The following is an 18,230-nucleotide window of genomic DNA, read 5'->3' as shown; positions in this document are numbered from 1 at the left end:
TAATATAAGAACCAGCAGAAGTATCAATAAAAAATGATACATTTGCCCTTATACTCATGCACTCATTGCCCTTTGATGAACCTGAACTTATACTAATTTTATGCGCATACTCTTTTATACAGATGTTTAGTTTCAGTACAATTCACGAAATTTTTTTATACATGACACATTTATTCAAATTAATTCAGTGTGTAGTTAGAATGAAGTAACTACTTGTTATTAACTTGCTATTCATAATCGGTTCCTCTTAAACCGCACTTATGATACTTCAACAGCCTGTGAAAGTGTGAAACCTGCATTGTAAACAGAAAATAGAAGAGAGCAAAATTAGCTGTTGATGCAAATAATTCTTACTAGTTCCAGTTTATTAAGAAGATTTTTAAACCCTAATTATTGCTCTTCAGTGCGATACATTTTATGTAAAAACAAGTTTGGCACATACTGTTACTTTTGGCCTATGTCCAGATAAAATCATAGATCGCCGTTTATCAATAGATCACTATTTTTGTAGTATGTTTTGGTGATAAAGAGTGTAAATGAATTCAAATATTTATCAGAGGATAACTTTTAATATTTCGTCTTTTTAATTGCTGTCTGAGTAACTGATTTTTTGAAGTGACTACATGCACATGTATGACTAATATACATTAGATAGGAGATATAGATAATTAGTATACATTGGTGAATCTGAAATCTGAAATCAAATAGATATGAACTCACAATGGAGCTATACTACATGGCATTACATTTTTCAGCACAATTGGCCATAGCCCCCTCCCCCAACAAACAAGGGGGAATAATAGTCACACACAAACACCCATACATTTATATATATATATATATATATATATATATATATATATATATATATATATATATATATATATTATACATATTTTGAGGGAGGACGACGAGCTTAGATACAGCCTGAATATCATTAAAACAAGCATACCTTGAACGTTTTCAATTTAGTTGTAACTCCACTTGCTGATCTGCATGGTCCTCGATTTTGTACTTCTGCCTGGGTGTGAACGACTAAGAACTTGGTCCAATTGGATCTGCAATTAATATTTTACAGTTTAGAGTTTTAGAGGTAATAAACAAAATTACTCTTTTTCAACAAGCTTTTTAAAATTTCCAGGTACTCATCTCTTAGGCCAACGAGTATTTTAAACTAGAAAAAAAATGGTCTGGAACCTTCTTTCTCTATCTATCATAATGTTTTACAGACAAGCACACCTGACTCCATTTATGAAAAGTAAAATGATACCAACCACATATGGCTTCCAGTTTTATAGCTGAATCAGGACCTGGTCTGGTGGGGCCAAGTATTAGCTATAGAACAACATCGCATCTGATTAAAGTAAACAAAAGTGATAAGAACGTTTTCAGAATATAACCCCAGGCCAGGGCATCCTGTTCAAATAGAGACTTAGGCCTAGATCTATATATAGATCTAGCCATTTAAAATCTAACCTACTGTAAATTAAGTCTTTTTCAACACTGATTATTCTGAATGTAACATTTGCAAAATAAAAAAAAATGTTGAGAATTATGTACTGATTTATATGAAGATGGAATAGCGGAAACGGACTTTTAGGCCTAAACTTAAAGCTTGAAATTTGGGCCTATATGTTAATTGTTCCGATGGCGTGTCTATTTGCCCGATCTTAACCAGCGAATTAGATGTTTGTTAATTTTGCCTGCATGTCATGTTCAGGGGCCCGCGTAAAATCATACTCCTCCTGTAGATTAATGTACAGAAGGTCTGTCTGTATATTAAAAAAATGTATTTTTTTTAATTTAGACATATTTATTTCCGTTCAAAAATGATATAATCGGAGTAACAGTGTAAATACATGTTCAAAATAATACATACTCAAAATAATACATACAGTTCAATGACATTTCATAACAAAAATTGAAGATAAATTTACTGAATTTACTCAATTTTTAAATTTGATTTTGCTGATTGACAAAAATGAATGAATATGAACATGAGAAAAGCAGAGCTTCTTAAAAAAAAGCAAGTCTCTAAACTAAGTTCCAATACTAATTAACATAACGTATATACATGAGACGGACGGAAAACGAACTTAAAATACGTACTCCATAAAATAGGGGAAGGCGGGGTAAGTTGAGCATAGGGGCAAGTTGAGCCACCAGTCCCAGGCCAATAATGAATGAGTCAGACATTGTGGTGGTGTTGTATTGATGACCCATAGCATAACCCCTAACCCCACCATATTGTTTTCAACTTTGAAACAAAAAGTAGTTTTTTAGAGGGAAAAATATGAATTTCAGCCAAAAAAGTAAAAAAGAGTGTGAAATAGATAAGTGCTTTATAAACACACACGTCTTTAAATATAATAAAGACATGATAACAACATTATTAGTCCAGGTATGGATCTTCATTCTTGTCATAGTCTTTTATATGATGGATGCATAATAAATAAGTGGATACAAAATTATCGCACTAAGTTCGGACTGGGGTAAGTTGAGCCAAACAGCATGGGGCAAGTTGAGCCATGGTAATTCCTATGGTAATGTATCTTAAAAAAACAAACAAACCATAAAAATCGATTGAAATGCTGGCTGAAAGGAGCAAATTTACATGAATGCTCTTTTCCTTTTAAAGGATGTTAGTATTCATAGAGAATTAGCAAGTGAAAAGACTTTAAACAAACAATTGACATGCTGGTTCTCCCCTCATACATTTTGTACATAGTTTTTGTGGCTCAACTTACCCCAGAAGGTGGCTCAAACTTACCCCATATATGGGGCAAGTTGAGCCATTTGACATCGTTTTTTTCAAAGGTCACGATGACTTTCAGCGTGGGGATAGAAAGTTATATATAGGTGGAAAATATTTCAGAAGAATTAAATTTCAAGGCAAGGTACTTATTTCGACAAGATTATTAATCATATCAATTATAACATGCAAAAAGCAAAAACTGTCACAACTTACCCCGCCTTCCCCTACCAAAATAGAGCGAATAACCGACAACAAAAAAATGGAAAGTAATGCCCTTTTTACACAGGATTTTCTTAACCCCGGACTATCGCTAACCCCGTACTATCCTTAGCCCCGTACTATTTTTTTTCCTTTTCACACATGCCAAATTGTTATTGCTAACCCCGGATAAGGAATGCTTGCTTTTTACACACGAAACTCGCTAACCCCGGACTAGTGGTTTTTGTCGATCATTCGTAGTGCTTCACTCGTACACTTTTTACACACGCTACAATTTCCTTAACCCCGTACTATAGGTGGGGCCAAATTGCCATTTAGCCCCACCTATAGTACGGGGTTGAGCTTAGCCCACTTTCGTTTTACACATGCGATCTTAACCCCGTACTATTGCTCTTAGCACCGCAATTGGTGGGATAACCCTGCTTTTTTGCAGGGCCAAATAATCCCGTACTATAGGTGGGGTTAGCCCACTCTGCAAAAACGCTGTGTAAAACGAAAGTGGGCTAAGCTTAACCCCGTACTATAGGTGGGGCTAAATTGCCATTTAGCCCCACCAATAGTACGGGGTTACGGAATTTTTAGCCTGTCTAAAAAGGGCATTTATTGTAATGGTAACGATGAAATTATAAGAGTGGAAAACGGAGGGAGAAAAGGGTGGTAGAAATAAAACTGAAAAATGAAAAAAGGAACATGACAGGTACAGAGGTCATTAGGCACTGTAGTACCTAATATTATTTATAATATATAATATTAGGCAAATTTATAGATATTTAAAGGACAAGTCCACCCCAACAAAAACTTAATTTGAAAAAAAAGAAAAATCAACAAGCATAACACTAAATTTTTTTATCAAAATCGGATGTAAAATAAGAAAGTTATGGCATTTTATTGTTTCGCTTCATTTCATAAAAAAGTTATATGCACATCTCGGTCGGTATGCAAATGAGGAACTGATGACATCACTCACTCACTATTTCTTTTGTATTTAATTATATGAAATATGAAATACTTTTATTTTCTCGTCACTGTCATGTGAAATGAAGTTTCATTCCTCCCCGAACACGTGGAATTCCATTATATTAACATTTTGTGCTTCAGGCAAGGAGGTCCTAATCGTCAAACGTAAAAATTGAAATATTGTATAATTCAAACAATAAAAAGCAAAAGAAATAGTGAGTGACATCATCGACTCTCTCATTTGAATGTAACTGGCTCGTTCATATAACTATTTTTTTTGAAAATAAGTGAAACTTTGAAATGTCATAACTTTCTTATTTTACATCCGATTTTTGATGAAATTTTCAGCATTGTGCTTGTCTGATTTTTCTCTATTGATTCAAATCAACATTTTTTTGAGGTGGACTTAACCTTTAAAGATTAGATGTAAGTACTTTTAGTTACAGTTATATGTTAGTTTGACTTGTTGGTATGGATTATTGACAAATTAGAAACTTTTTAAGTTTGCGCTTGAAAATATTAATGCTTGGTGATTCTTTAAAGTCATTGGGCAGTGAATTCCAATACACTGGTCCAAAAGAGACGAACGGGTTTATTGCTAATAGAGTACAGGTTGGGGGTAGGTGATTATAAGTACTTTGTCTCGTTGGGTAATCATGTATTGAAGAGTTTTTACAGAACATATTTGAAAAAAATGTGGGGAGATCATCTTTTACTTAATTTATACAAAAATTGGGCGAGTTGTAATTGTGTTTGGATTGCACATCCCCATGTCAAAATGCCATAATTATTGTATGGTAATATTAATGTATGATATAAAGTAAGGAAAGGCGATCGCACACCTTACGATTGGTCTGCGACCCGATTTCAGAATAAAATGTAGTAGAATTTGATGCTAATATTGAGACTTGGAATATCTTACTGTGTAATGTTCTAAACCATCGTACGAATACATATGTTCAAATCTGTGACTATGCTATCATCCTTCTTAAAATAAAAGCGAATTTAATATCTAGTCGTACTGACGTCATAGCAGTCGTACGATTGGCTACGATTTGAAACTAATTTGGCCTTTACTTCAAAATAAAGGCTTGCAATCTTACAAAATGGTTATATTAGTATTATTTCAATTAATTTCAACCTCAAATAAAATGATATGTTCCATTCACATTTTCAGGAAATGAGCAAAATGCGATTTGTTCCAAAATCGGATCGCGAACAGTCGTAAGGTGTGCGGTGGCCTTAAAGTGTGAGTTGGAAGAGAGCATGCTGAAAGTTTTTTAACGATCACCTCTTCAAAAGATGCATTCGATAAAAACTTATACGAATTTTGAATACGTGTCTATTATTAAATTAAAGTCACAGATCATTGACAATACTGAGTCCCAACCAAATGAATTACCTTTCTTCCTAATTTCCTTCAGCTTCTCCTAGAAATTATACCAACAATGATCAAGAAGGGGGATTCGCCTGCTTCAACAGCTCTCTGACCTTTGACCTTACCGACGTGTGCGATGGTCAAAACCGATGCCCTTATTCAGACGATGAATACATTTGTGGTATGAAGTTCTGTGTCCTCACCTGCTCTCAGAAGCTATACCGTGCGTATCAAAAGCGTTTACACTTTGAAAAAGCCCTGGGAATTAAAAAATATACAACATGTAGGTAATTTTTTCACATATATTCCTGGGTTTGGGTCTCATCTATCAAATGAAAGTAAAAGTTTTGACAGAATGTTACACTTGAGTGAGTACTGTCCATTTTTGTAAAGCTCGCAGAAATCTGTTTGCGCAGAAATGCCCGTTTTCACGCTGTGTCGAGGGGAAAGGGCGAAATCAAACTTATCCTGCGAAACATTTCTCATACATTTCCCTTCCACTTTTAGTCAATTAAAATAAAACGTATACATCAAAAGCATTTTAGAACAATTTCGCCACCAAAATTGAAATTTCAACACTTATTAAGCACAACCTTTACTCTTTTTGTGCCAGCTGGATCTGAGGACATAACTGAATCTGACCAAAAGTTTAAATCAGACATCTCCAGCATTTGTTTCACTAAGTTTTTATCATTTAATGTGGGTTTACATGTCATTTTTCATTTAATACTTGCTTCTCCAGACTTTTCCCAGGCTTGACAGTGATAAACAAAATGAAAATCAAGCCTAAGCCATTTCATGTGGATCACAGCTCAGTGCAAAGCAAATACCATCACGATGGTCTTGGTGTGAGGGGGAGGGGGTGGGGCGCAATGCACTCTTTGAAGTGTTTTGGGCAATGAAACAAGTTAAAAAAGTAAAAGATATCTTCAAATCAATTTTATTAGCTAAATTCAACGTGTTTTTCATGATTAAGGTCTACTTTTATTCGCATAACTATTTCGAAGTTCTGCGCAAATCATTTTTCACTAACTTTTCAAAAGTAAGTGGTGCTCTCTCAAGCGGAAATATTTTTCGACAGTTATATCGTCATTTGCTTAAATGGACCTGTACCAATGTTAAAATATGGAAAAATCTTCAGGATATTACAAATGAATAATTTTACAGAATTTTTTTGTAAGTGTAAACGTTTTTTTGATACGCACTGTATACTGTAAAATTAAGATAAATGTCAGTTGTGGCAACGATTTCTAATTACAGAAGCCAATCGAGTGACCCCAATGACCACCCAAGTGTTTGTAAGTCTTTGTAGGTTATGATGACATTAAAAGCAACTTAACCATGCACGTAATCAACCAACGCTACGTCCATGCAGTTCTCGCTACGTCAAAGGGAAATAGATATGACGCAATGGAGGCCGCTACCACGTACTGAGAGCGCAGCAAGAACTGCTATTGACGTGACATAGTCTGCATGATCTCTGGAGACCCGATTTTCCGCTTCGTGGACATTGAGCATGTGTCCACAGTCCACGTTGCAGGAGCACCGTCTGAACAGTGAGTAGTAATGACGCAGCAAGGCTTCCTAGGACCTACAGCTCCAACTACGTAGCATAGCTCCAACAGCTCCAACTACGTAGCATAGACGTAATTGAACGGAAAAAAACGAGCGACAACTATGTCCATGTCAACTGCGCGACCGCCACGCACATCTTGTCACTACGTACGTCTTATACATCAGGTGAAGCTCCCGTTACGTTGTTGAAATTCCGAAGAAAACCTAGCACCCGGCGCCAACTTCATTTATTTTTCTTAAAAAATGAAATTGTCAAGTGTATATGCTACGTCCGCGCCATGTTCTTTTGAAGACTGTTCCCACTAGGTTTAGTTTGCGCGCAAAGGGGTGCATGCTGCGTTGAAGTGGTTCCCGCTAGCTACGTTCTGACTACATCCAGCTGATTGCTGTGCTTGGTATACCTCCGTATATTTGGACGTGCGCGTGCCAAAGGACGTTTTAGACCATTGTGCGTGATGGCCGCGTAGTGGTCGCGTAGCAGTACAGTAGACATTGAAAGAGTTGTTGCCACGTTCTTCCCGTGTCTTATACGTTTATGCTACCTCGGTGGGATTGTAAGTAGGTCTGTACTGCGTCATCACTACGTAATATTCAGACGGCACTCCAGCTGCGTGGACTTTGGATATGTTCAAAGTCCACGTGGTGAAAAATCGGTTGCCACGTCAACAACAGTTCTCGCTACACTCTCAGTTCGCTGTAGCAGTTCCCACTGCATCATGGCCATTTTTCTTTGACTCGGCGCGACTGTATGGACGTAGTAAGTCCATGGTGTAATGGGTTATCAGTTGGCGCTACGTCGAAATCGACGAGCAAGGCAAGTCGCACAATCTTCTAGATGTATTCAGAACGTAGCGGGAACCGTTTCGACGTAGGTATCACAGGCCCAATTCATTCCCCATAGACTCGTGTGTTAAATTGGCACTTTAAGAAATTCATAAAAAATAAGGATGAAATTCGGGGGTCGAATGTTTACTACCAGTGGATAGGATATATATCTGGCAATCCATATCTGACCAGAAAAGGGTCCCTCGACCGGCTCATTTTAAAAATAAATTGGCGTGTTTGAAGACATCGTCGGGGGGAGCAGATTCATCATCTCACACAGCAAAATAGCCCTAAACCTTCCGCCAGTCAAAATATGGTCCAAAATTGGTGATATTTCTTCCCAATTTGGGAAAAGGAAGTTCAGTAATTACCAAAAATAGAATCAGTGTGAGATGGACAATCATATGCATACACTTTGTCAATCAGCCATATCAAAATAAAAAATAGCAATGGGTTGGCTCGAATGAATATCTCTTGCTTTCCCAATGTTAATAGGCCCGTACAGCAACGTAGAAGAATAAACTAAGTGGGCACATCACACACGCAGCATAAACTTCACAGTAACGTGGCGCGGTCGTAGCACGCACGTGGAAATTTCGAGAAAATCAAAGTTGACGCAAAGTTCTAGGGTTTTTCTGAACTTCAAGAACGTAGCGGGAACTGCATCTTACTCTTTTTAGTGCCATGGACTTGATGATTTGGCGGGATACTTTATCTTGCCATGTCGACATTATAACCTTATTTATGTTGACATGGCGAGATACGTGCCAAGTTGACTTATAAACATAATGTTTTATAAGTCAACTTAGCAAGATAAGGTATCTCGCCATGTCAACATATGTGACTCGTCACACCGAAATGAGAGAGAAGTCGCAAATCAAAATTCCTAGAAATTCGACATACTTATAAAAAAGTCAAAATTTCGAAGATTTCTTATCGAAGATTTTTTTCATTTTCAGATTCTTCCATGTTTCATAATTACTCTGTGAAAAAAATGAGTGAATTTGATGACGGGAAAAAAACAGTTTTCTGCGAGTGTTTTTTCGGTCAGTTTTATGTCGACATGGCGAGATATGAAGTGTCCAAGACCCAGCGAGAGTCCAAACATCTCGCAAAGTCATATAACTTTTTATAAGTCAACTTGGTGAGAAAACGTATCTCGCCAAGTCGACGTCATATTTCATAAGATTATAATGTCGTCATGGCAAGATAAAGTATCTCGCCAAGTCGTCAAGTTGATGGCACTTTAAATGCTCCGTAGCATCTGGTGTAAAGGGGGTATAAGATGTAACTATTCACATAGTCGACTATGTGAACACGCTGTGAACATTCAAACTGTCGAGGTATCTGAAAATATCTTCAGACTGTTTAATTTTAGCATTTGAACAATGTGAATAATATTTTCACATAGGACACTATCACAATATGTGTACTTTACATAACGGTATGATGTAATGTTGATATTCTCTTTTAATCACCACCAGATAATCTGTTTTGTGACGCAACACAATTCATGTGTAACTTTGGTGATTGGTTTCGGTGCGTACCAATGCGCTACGTCTGCGATGACTATCCCGACTGCGAAGAGAACGTCGATGAGATCTTCTGCGGTAAAGACCTATTTCCTCGCAAATTAACTGCCAATAAGCATAATGATGGTTATTGTGATGACGGTGATAATGAATGGTGATAATGAATGATGATAGTGTTGACGTTGGTGATGGTAATGCCGACGATGATGATGATGTTGATGATGATGACGATGAAGATGGTAATACCCGGGGTTGTACCAGGTAGTTGGGATGCTATTCCCTCGTGATACTGATGCTGCTTTTGCCGATGATGACCATTATTATGATGGTGATGACGAAGTTGATGATGATATTGATGATGACCGTGACGAAATTGATATTATTTCTGATGCTGCCGATGATGATGCCATTCCTACTAAGAACCAATACCTTTCTCTATGATATTTTTCATTCTTTTTCATTTTTCTTTCATCCCTTTTTTCCATTTCCCGAAATACCCGCTGTCTCTTCCGAAGCAGCACCCTAGAGTGATATACCATCAACCATATCATCACCAATTTTTTTCTCACTCTCTGACTTTTACACACACACACACACACCCTCACTCACCCTTTCTCACACCCCCACAAACAATTTCTCCCTCTAAATCCCCGCCTGTCCTAATTATTTGCCTTCAAAGATTGATTCGTTTATGATGACTCTCCTTATACTGAAAAAAAAGTTATATCAAGATCACTGATTTGTTTGTTATCTGGTATAAAAAGGCCTCTTCTCATGTTTATTTAGCCTGTGCGCGTGCGTTGTGAATTTAGATGGAAACCGTCACAATAAAGCAATTCCTAGTTTTTCCTAGTTTCATTTTAGTACATGATCATCAGAAGGTTATTTAAACTCAAATGTCCTTGTGGGAGGTTATTCATTGATTATTCATATATTCTTTTGAATATATATTCTATTAAAAACAAGAGTGCGTCCATTAGGGACTGGTGATTTGCTCTTAGCCAAATTATAAATTAAACTTTAATAAGCTATTCTATTCTATTCACCAGGCCTTTGCAAATTATGCATCTTGTTATATAAAAAATCTTAGGTGATACCTTGCTTTGAAATTAGCCGAATAAAGGGAAAGGGAAACTGTGAACTGGGTTATATCTATTTTAATATCCATTTTAATTTACAGCTTACCCTAATAAAGGGCTATTAATGACAACGCTTTCTCATCTGTCGTCCAAGCTTGGGAATTTAAAAACAAATACGAGATTTCAACGATCATTCTTAAATTCTTAAAATCTTGACTAGTTATAAATCTAAAGATTTTAGGGATTTGTAACTAATCTTGCTAATTGTGAAAGTTTAATTCAATTTTGAAATTCACAGGAATTTCACAATGAAATTATGCTTCTGTGTGAGGACACATACGTTACCCACTTCTTTTGACCTCTGACTTGCATGCATATTGGAGACAGCAAAAATATTTCTAAAATATTTCAATTTTTTCTTAAATTTATAACTAGCCGTCATTTTGCCTCCGAATAAGATTCTGCTAGGATCGAAAGCTTAGACCCCTTTTGACTCTCAAATTTATAACTAATTAAAGTCAAGATTTGTCATACTTTCGGTCACAATCGTAACCAAGAATTTACTCGATGCTGCTACATATTCTTGTCATATTTCACGTTAAAGGTGAATTTATTATAAGCGAGTTTTCGCAACACTCCGCACACAATTTCTGGAACGTGGAGAAACTATTGAAAATGCTCTTCTCATTGCAACGAACAGATTACAGGTCATTGTAAAAAATTGGTAAATCGGGATAGCAGAACGACCAGGATGTGCATATATGTTCTGTGAAATTAAGCGAAACTTTAAAAATCATAACTTTCTTATATTACATCCGATTTTGATGAATTTTCAGTGTTTTGCTTGTTAGATTTTTTTTTGTTTTTTTCAAATCAACTTTTTGTTGGGGGTGGACTTGTCCTTTAAATTCCCAGATTTTTGACAAAGGCTGCTAGTTGATGAAATGATTTTTGACAATAGATTCTCAATATTCCAAAACGTGTCTGTATATTGGTTGCGAAAATTCCAAAGTACCCCTTTTTAAATTCATCTTTTGATTTATGTAAATGGTGGAATTATCATTGCCCCCATTTTTTTATATAACAGATCCACTAGCAAACTGTCCGCCCACCTGCGAGTGTTCTTGGTACAGTGTATTTTGCGAAGGTCCTAACGTTGTTGATGATACAAACATTTTGAAATCTACGAGACGTCTGTAAGTACAAGCCAAAATAAGGTCACGCAATGTTATCATTCGTCGATTAACAGAGTTCACATGTCAGCAACTGTTCATAGAGAAAAAGAGAGAGCACGGGGGGGGGGAGAAGAAAATTGATGGAGTGCTTTAAATATGTCATGCTTGCCATTATTTAAAGGAAGTAACAAAGAAAAGCCAAATTGATTTGATGAGATGTAGCTCTCAATTTCATACTTGAATTTCATTTTGTCCCTCAGTATGTGCCACATTGTGTTCACAGTGTGGAATACAGTGTGAAATCACCTTCACTCTATTGAATTCGAGCATATGGCGGCGGAAGTAAAAAAAATTAGGAGCGGGGTCCACCTGAAATTTTGAGATTGACACAGGGAAAAAAGCAAAAATAAGAAAGAAAAAAGGTTATCAACCCTAATTTAAGGGGGGGGGGCACACAATTTTTAGGGGGTCCACCTGACTTTAGGGGGGGAGATGCAGTTAAAAAAATTGACAAGTTTATCAACCAAAATTTTAGGGGGAACATAAAAAAAATTGATAAGCAAAAAAAAAGTTTAAAAGGTTTCAGCGACACAGTGTGGAAATATCTTCACACTGTTGTATTTGAGCATTTTTGTGACTAATATTTTGACATAGCTCACTAAGTGAACACACTGTGATCATACCGTGTGACACTGTCTTCCCTTCAGCAGGGAATTAGCCCATCTGAAGAATTCATACTTAGATTTTTTTATTTATTCTGACGTTGTAAGAAGATTACAATTATATATACAGTTCTATTAAACACCGTTGAGGTGTTGACAAAAAAATCTGTGGCAATGACAATAAGAAACGAATGACATTTTCCCGCTTTTTTTTCCTTCATCCCTATGTTTGCAGATCTTTTCGTGGGCAATCGACCAACGGAACCGGGCCAGTACCAATATCAATGCCATTTAATTTGACAGCATATCAGCTTCTCATAGAGTTGTAAGTAAACATCATCAAATAAACACACATAAAATGTATTACATTAGGACCTTACCTTATAAGAGGACATAACTGAACAGGGAATTCCATAAGAGTTCAACTAGGAATTTGTAAAATTCAAACACATTGCAGCCTTTCATTAAGTTTCTTGTCTTAGATGACCTCTTATATCTTACGGAGAGGTAATTTTAAAGCATCACTTTATTTTTATATATAATGTATATAACAGATCTTTGCACTGTCTTTATATTTCATGAACTTCAGAAAGATTACCGAGACTGGCATTGAGGAAATCATTCGATCAGACTTGGAGACTTTGAGAGAACTAATCAAATTGTGAGTCACAAAACGTAGAAAGTGGGTACTTATGCTTGTGTTGGAAACGTCAGTATCATGGATTATACACTACTGGAGTGTTAAAACTGACACCAGTAGTACTCCTCTGAAGACCATACCAGTAACCCTGAGGTGTTAAACATTGAATATTACACCAAAGAGTGTTCAAGTTACAAACAAAGGTGTTGAACTAACACTGTAAATTTAATGCCGGATTATTAATATTTTATAAATATATATTTTGCCGTCTGGTTCTGAGTTCTTTTTTTTATTATTAGAGCTCATTTACAAGAGCGAGTTTTCGCAGCGCTAAGGGGGCGGATTCTACAACATAGTAAATCTATTGAAAATGCCATTCTCAATGAATTCACAATGAACCGCTGAGAGGTCTTTGTCGAGCAATGGTTAACCGAGACAGCTGATCGGCGTTAGTGTCGGAGCTGACGAAAATTACAATTAGTCGTTCGTCTAGAGTTATGGAGGTGTTACGAAACTGCAACAAATAAAAAGGAACATTTAATTTTTAAATTTGATTTTTCCCTTTTTTATTACAGGAAATAAATCATATACTTAAACAAAATAAAACCAAACAATAATCTTACATCAATCTCTTGAAATGTCTGATGTACAATCCAGGGTTATAGTTCACAGTTATGATAGTCCATTATATAATCCGGGTTGACTGGGAAGATTCCTTATTAATGATGGCGATGATGAAACTGATGTTGAAGTATGATGAATAATATGAGTCACTGTTTCGAGTTGAAATATCCGTGAAGACGATGTTGATGATGATTAAAAGTCAATTTCAGCAATCCATGGGTTGAAAAGCGTTCATTAAACAGGTTGATGATCTCGATGAGGACTGAGAATTCCTCTCTCAAAATAACTGCAAACAGTTCATTGATGGTGGGCAAATAATTCCAAAATAACAGAAGATAAATATTCCAGGTGGAAATAAAGTCTGCTCTGACATAAAGTCTGGCGTGAAACTCTGAGTTCTGATCTGATATGATCTGATGAAGTGATCTGGTATGATATGATGATGTCCCTGAAGACTCTGCCAGCTTTATATACTAATTACAACTATTTTAGAGACTTCTAGTATTCTCTACATTTAGTACATTCTCCTTCTTTCTGGAGCATTCTATATTTCTAAAAATTCTTGAATGACCTCAGTGAAATTAACAACAGCTAATCCTATTGTTCATTGGAAACCTATTGTGTAGCAATCTATTGTTTGGCAGTCTCTATTCACAAATAAAAAAATTCCTTGGCCTTTAAATAGGCGAGGCCTGCATAACAAAAGCTTTTACAAGGACATTCTGGAATGTTCCTTAACATAAATAAATGTAATTGCATTTAAAATTCTTCTTATATATAACAGAGGACAATGCTGTTTTGATTCACTGATGCTCGACAAAGACTGCATTGTCGTAAAGGGTTTTGGACAATAGATTCTCAATGTTCCAGAAAGCGCATGCGTAGTTGTTGCAAAAATCCTCTCAAATACATCGATCTAGCACTCGCCTTTATACCGCGAACATGACCGTCAGCAGTTACGATTATATCAAACTCTGGATCCCTTTAACCAACGCAATAATGTACCAGAAATTCTGGTGCCATGCAGTTTCATTAAAAAAATGTCAAAGTAACAGATTTGTAATAACATTTAAAAGCTATATACTGTAGTCCTTCGATCTGATTGGCTGATAGCATATTTGTTATAGAAACACTTCATTTGGTATTATAACAAGTCTTTAAGAACGGGACACTGGCATGCCTTGGAAGTGTGACTCCTCGACTTGGCGTAAGAAACGAGGGGTGGGGGCGTGACCACCACCCTATGAACTTCCAAATAACGTAAAGGGGGGGGGATACAAATTAAAGGAAGAAAAAGAAGATAAAGGGAATATTAAAACAAGAACATTTGCAGCTCCAAGATATGTGACCTTCCTCTCCCATCCCCCTCATGAAACAACTCCGTCGTCTTTCTGGTTCGCGCTCATCTCGTAATACTGGCGTCTGTTGCGCCCCAAATTGCCGCGGGGCGACAATTTGTGCAAAATTTGACACCACAAATTGTCACCCCTGCACAAAATGTCGTCTCGCGACAATGTGTGCTGCGCGTGCCGGTCACAAGTTTAAAGCATATTGTTCTAATTTATGTCGGCAAAATGAAACATAGAACCACAAACTGTTGACCATTACACAGATTTTCTTCAATGTGCGAGAGGGTGTGTATTTGGTTGCATTATTATTGCTATTATTTATTATTATGATTATTATTTATTCATTTATTTATTTTATTTTTTGAATTTTTATTTATTTATTTTATTATTTTATTTATTTATTATTATCATTATTATTATTATTTTTTTTTGGGGGGGGGGTTATATCCACTTGGTCAAGCAGTAGCAGTTGGTCAAACTCTCTGATCGTCTAATACCATACGAGCTAAACCCATGTGCTCTAGTAACAGTTTGGTCTAAATTCTCCTTGTTCGAATATAATTGGTCGGGATAATTGCCGAATCGTTGAATAGCCAAATGGTCTAATCGCCTTTTCGTCTCAATCCCAAATAGAAATTTCCAGTCTATTACAGGAATTGACCAACTGGTGTTAGACCAATTAGATATTAGACCAAATTGAAGTTAGACTAAATGGAAATAAGACAGAATAGTAAAAAGGCAAAATGAGAATTAAACCAAAAGGTAAAGTGGTTGCAGACGAAATGGAATTAGACCATGTATAAAATAAATAAAACCAATTGATTAATAAATAATAAGTCAATATGATGAGGTGATGAGGTTACCATGGCCATTAGTCAATTCGGGTTTAGACCAACTGGCAATTTACCTTTGGGGCGGCTAATATAGAGAACAGCAGCAGAGTCCGTGGAAAATTCGGTTTTTATCCACATGGCTTAACAACGGCCTAATTATCTGTTTGTCTATGGTCTTAACCCATTTGGTTTACTAATAATTTTGTCTAATTTGTAATTGGTCTAATATATACTTGGTCTAGTTCTCATTTGGTGTAATGACCGATTCGTTTAATAGCTAAATGGCCTAACTGTGTTCGCAACACTACGTGACCTACATGTATATTGTTTGTTTCTTAAGTATAGAGAAATGGGGCGATAATTTGTAGTTTCCCCTCCTCCATTGTCGCCTAAATGAGGCGACAATTCGTGGTGCAACGGCTTCACTAATCATGTACCCATCACTCACCTAGATGGATATGGAGACCGTGTCTTTTAATCTATTGCTCCACGTCTTAGGAACTCCCTTCCTTCTTGGCTCCGTGAAATGGACAACATTTGTAATTAGCTTAATTGGATGAGCCTGCGACTATTAATGTTTTATCAGTAATGTATCGCAATATTCATGCTGTGGATCATCTTCACTTTGTTATTTGAATTTATGATACCTCCGATATATAATGACATAGGTCGTTTACCATGTCTATCGAAAGGTTTGGGACCAGCCCTATCAGGTAAAGACTAAGCTACAACCATTTTGTAAGCGCGTCGATAAACAACCCTACAGGTTAAAAATAACAAAGCAACAACAAAAACAACAAAAGTAATAATATTGGTGATAATAATCATAATGAAATAATGATGATAATAAATCATAACGACAATGATATAAATATTTTAATAATGATAATAATGACAATAATAATAGAGATAATAATAATAATGATGAGAATAATAAGAGTGATAAAAATAATGATGATGATCAACACCATTTATATTGCGCCATATTCCTGTTAAAAACATTCATGGGCGCAAGCTCATCCAATCAAGCTAATTGAACTACTACTACTACTAATAATAAATTATACTACTATTACTACTACTAATAATAATCGCTTAGCATATCAAGCATAAACTATGACAAAGAAATGTATGGGCCCATGCGCAAGCATAATAGAGTCACCATTGTCCCCAGACAATTGGGCCCATGAAATTCTTTGTAGGACTGATGCTGGATACGCGCCTGATAATTATGCTACTATTACTAATAATAATTATACTACCCCTACTACTACTACTACTACTACTACTACTACTACTACTACTACTACTTCTACTACTACTACTACTGCTACTACTACTACTACTACAGAACTACTACTACTGCTAGTACTACTGCTACTACTACTACTACTACTACAACAGAACTACTACTACTACTACTACTACTACTACTATACTACTACTACCACCACTACTACTACTACTACTACTACTACTACTACAGAACTACTACTACTACTATACTACTACTACTACTACTACTACTACTACTACTACTACTACTACTATTACTACTACTACTACTACTACTACTACTACTATACTACTACTACTACTACTACTAACTGCTACTACTACTACTACTACTGCAGAACTACTACTACTTATATACTTCTACTACTACTATTACTACTACTACTACTACTACTAATAATAATAATTATGCTACTACTACTACTACTAATAATAATAATGATAATAATAATATTAATACTACTACTAATTAATTATAACATTTGTAAGGACAGGGAGAATGCTACAGGTGTTTCTAAGCGCTTAGATTTCTGCCTTTTCTGGGAAAATAAAAATATCTATTTATTTATTTATTTTGTTTTATTTATTTTATACTGCAGGGTAGGCCTGTTCAGTTCTTAAAACTGTTTTACAAAGGCCCCCTGCAATTTAAAATACATGTCAAGATAACTATAAAATATATCATGAAAAAACAATCAACATCAAAAAACAACGTCAAAAATACAAACTATTTAACATCAGAAACAATTAACACCAAAAATATAGAGTGGGAAGTGACAATTTAAACATACAAGTACATAGCATTGTAAATCAATGGAATATTATTTCGCTCTTTATCAATTCGTATGAAAGGCTTTGCATAATTTTTTAAAAACTAACAAGGAGGTACAGGCTTGTAAATTTGAATGAAGTGCATTAAATAATTTGGGTCCGAAATATGCGAAAGATTTTCTTTTCTATTCAATTCTAGCTTTGGGAAGCTGAAGGGGGCATCGCAAAGAAAACCGTGTCCTGTATTTCACGGGCCGTTTACATACTAAAGTTTTTAAATAATTCAGAACTAAATTATTCATTATTTTATATACAAGAACACAATACTGATATTTTATACGCTGATCTACTGATTGCCACTTCAGTGACTGCAGCAATGAAATTTGTGATGTATTATAATCTTTTTTTCAAAAGCATCCTGGCATATTTATTTTGAAGTTTTTGTATCTTATCTAAATGTATTTTTGCACTGCTTCCCCAAGATGTACTACAGTAACCAATGTAAGGTAAAATCATAGAAAAGTACAGCTTCTTCATGATATCAAAGGACAGTAAAGGCT

General features: G+C 35.8%; 1 protein-coding gene across 1 annotated transcript in view; it reads left to right on the top strand.

Annotated features, from left to right (window-relative positions):
* LOC121430109 (relaxin receptor 2-like) overlaps window positions 1-18,230 on the top strand; it is a 45,139-nt gene that overhangs the window by 11,407 nt on the left and 15,502 nt on the right. The window contains exons 2-6 of the mRNA XM_041627385.1: window positions 5,356-5,490; window positions 9,194-9,319; window positions 11,408-11,516; window positions 12,393-12,482; window positions 12,747-12,818. Coding sequence (XP_041483319.1) covers window positions 5,356-5,490; window positions 9,194-9,319; window positions 11,408-11,516; window positions 12,393-12,482; window positions 12,747-12,818 — 532 coding nt within the window. The remainder of the gene's footprint in view (window positions 1-5,355; window positions 5,491-9,193; window positions 9,320-11,407; window positions 11,517-12,392; window positions 12,483-12,746; window positions 12,819-18,230) is intronic.

This window comes from Lytechinus variegatus, chromosome 16 (assembly GCF_018143015.1).
Source record: "Lytechinus variegatus isolate NC3 chromosome 16, Lvar_3.0, whole genome shotgun sequence".
In the NCBI taxonomy this organism is placed as follows: Eukaryota; Metazoa; Echinodermata; class Echinoidea; order Temnopleuroida; family Toxopneustidae; genus Lytechinus; species Lytechinus variegatus.
This window is presented reverse-complemented; position numbering and strand designations above follow the sequence as displayed.